The sequence below is a fragment of the Silene latifolia genome, chromosome 4, assembly GCF_048544455.1.
Source record: "Silene latifolia isolate original U9 population chromosome 4, ASM4854445v1, whole genome shotgun sequence".
In the NCBI taxonomy this organism is placed as follows: Eukaryota; Viridiplantae; Streptophyta; class Magnoliopsida; order Caryophyllales; family Caryophyllaceae; genus Silene; species Silene latifolia.
Genome location: NC_133529.1, coordinates 106850890 through 106853407, shown reverse-complemented (window position 1 = coordinate 106853407; position 2518 = coordinate 106850890). Strand labels below are relative to the sequence as shown.

Here is a 2518-nt window from a genome sequence, read left to right as displayed (position 1 = left end):
CACTTGTGACAAGGCTTTTATTGGCTCGGTATTTTCCATCGGGTGACATTATTGATGCTTCCCTTGGTCATCACCCATCCTTCATGTGGAGGAGCCTTATGGAGGCATTTCCAGTTTTCTGTAAGGGAAGTAGGTGGCTTATCGGGGACGGCCGAAAAGTCAGATTCTGGCAGGACCAATGGATCATTTCAGTCATGGTCGCGATTAATTTCTCCTATTTCTGGGCTGGACAATAGTGGTGTTGCTGATTGGTTTGTGCATGAGCCAAAAGTCTGGACAATAGTCTCCACCTTTCAACCCAAAAACATACTCGTAGTAAACAATATGAAACCGGTGGATGAACTAAAATGAGACCCCCAAAATTTCAATCCTTAAAAATTGTTGGGGAGTATTTGTGAATCATGCAGCGGAACTGTTGGAATGGTCTTAGCATCCATCATATATATGCGACACCATTCTTACGCTTACGATTACGGACGAGAAAGAGAGGAACACAAAATGGGTCACGTTTGAGACGATGGAGCTACATGATTATTACAATCATCAGAATTCCGCAAAATATAACCAACATACTAATTACTACATACGGAGTAGATCAACAATGACCACTAATTAATTAGCTCCTAATAATTAATAGCAAAATCAAAGAGCAAATGTATGCATATGCCTCATGACCAAAATCTCTACCCAATTCAACAAGGCATGCAAGAGTAAATAATTACTTTTAAATTATCCAAATTAATTAATTAACTAATCACTATCCAAATCAACAACAACAGGTTCCATCTTTTCTTGGCTTGCCGGTGCCACTGCTTCTTCACCTGCATTAATAATTAAAGTGCAAATGTATGACAAATTTCATCAATCAATATGCATACATACATACATACATACCCCAGTAAAATAGAAATTTAATTAATCGGAAACTGATACTTTATTTAATTAATTACCACCGTACCCTTCATTCTTCCTCCTACTCATACTTTAATTAATAGCAACCACAAATTAAATGCATAATAATGAGTGAATGAATTAATTAATTACCTGCTTGAATGTTGTTCTTAATAGTAGCGACACAAGACTCCAAGACCACAACCCGCTTCTCAAAAGCCTTAAACTTGTTTGTAGCCGAATCAATAATAGCATCATTATCCCTTTTAAGCTTCATATTCTGAGTAACAGCCTCATCCCTCTCTTTCTTAGCTTTCTCTTCAGCAGCCTTAGCCTCCTCCCTGATTCCCCTCAAAACCCAGTTCTCAGTCTCCAGCGCCTTTGCTTTCTTCCTCATCTCCTCCACCTCCGCATTTGCTTCCTTATTGTTGTGCTTCAACTGCTTCACCTCAATTCGTAACTCGGCAACCTGGCGAGTCAACTCGTGACGTTCCCCATTATTGTCCGAGTTTAGACGGTTGAGTTCAGCCCTTAACACGGCGGCCTCGCGGCGGGACTCAGAAAGTTCAGAGGCGGTCTCGCTGTTGACAAGGAGGAGATCGCCGTAGTCGCGTTGAGTCTGCCTGAGCTGCTTTTCAAGGATGTCGTGGTTTTTGTCGGCCAATTTGAGCTTATGAAGGAGGTCATTCTTCCTTTGAATTTCATCAAACAGGGGCGTTGGTGGTGTAATAATGTTGGAAAGTGGGGAATTTGAAGTTGAACTACTCATGCTTTTAATTAATTTTCAGAGAACCCTAAATTAAAGAGAGAGAGAGAGAGAGAAAGATGAGCGGCGGTTTTTATGTGTGTGGAAACAAAGAGTGAGGAAGACTGGGGAGGTTACGTACATAAGTAGAGAAAGAAGGATGCATGCCAATTATGGTGATACTACTCTAGACTGCCTATATTGGGTAACAAAATTAACTCTTTTTTATAACTTTGTTTCAAGTCCGCCCGTACATATTTACAACCTCAATGCAGAACAAATTATGCGACACGTGTATGTTACCTTCCCTTAAACTAAAAGAATAAGAAATCTGTAATTTTTTCCCGCCTAACTTAATGCTGCTACAAATGGGCTTTCTCTTATGTTATCTTATAGATAGATTCAATAGAATAGGTGGGCCAAAGGTAAGCTAAATTTGATGTGTAATACATCTAGCATAGAATGAAAATATATGGGCCTAAACACTGAAGGAAAATACAAAATGGAATCTCATCAAGTATTGAAATAATATTTGTCATAATTGATTTTTCGATCCTACTTTAAAATATGAAAATTTGTGTGTCATCCTCTACCTACTAAAAGAATAGGTGGATCTAGAGATTTACCCATTCAAATTACAGTCCTAAAAATTGAGCTTAACATTTTCTACCAATTATTTTAGACTACCATAAATTTTACATTTTATATCATACACTTTCAACTACTATGTATTTTATTACTATTCATTTATTATCAGTTTTTTTAACCATAAATGTATCCCAATATTTAAGAAATATAGACTACAACATCAAATTTAACAAGTTGATGTAAATTTTACCTCTTAATACAACACGAAAATAAAATTAATGTAATTTTTACCTC

General features: G+C 37.3%; 1 protein-coding gene across 1 annotated transcript; it reads right to left on the bottom strand.

Moving 5' to 3' along the window:
* Positions 1–487: 487 nt before the first annotated feature.
* LOC141653756 (uncharacterized) lies at positions 488–1776 on the bottom strand. Its single transcript, XM_074461601.1, has 2 exons — positions 1045–1776; positions 488–821 (listed from the first exon to the last, which is right to left on the bottom strand). Exons 1-2 carry the CDS (start codon positions 1658–1660, stop codon positions 751–753), a joined length of 687 nt encoding a protein of 228 aa, XP_074317702.1. The 5' UTR covers positions 1661–1776; the 3' UTR covers positions 488–750.
* Between the last annotated feature and the right edge of the window lie 742 nt (positions 1777–2518).

Coding starts and splice junctions, on each gene's coding strand:
- LOC141653756 (XM_074461601.1), bottom strand. CDS start 1,660: ATGAGTAGTTCAACTTCAAATTCCCCACTTTCCAACATTATTACACCA. Junction 822..1,044: donor TAAGAACAACATTCAAGCAG/GTAATTAATTAA, acceptor TTATTAATGCAG/GTGAAGAAGCAGTGGCACCG.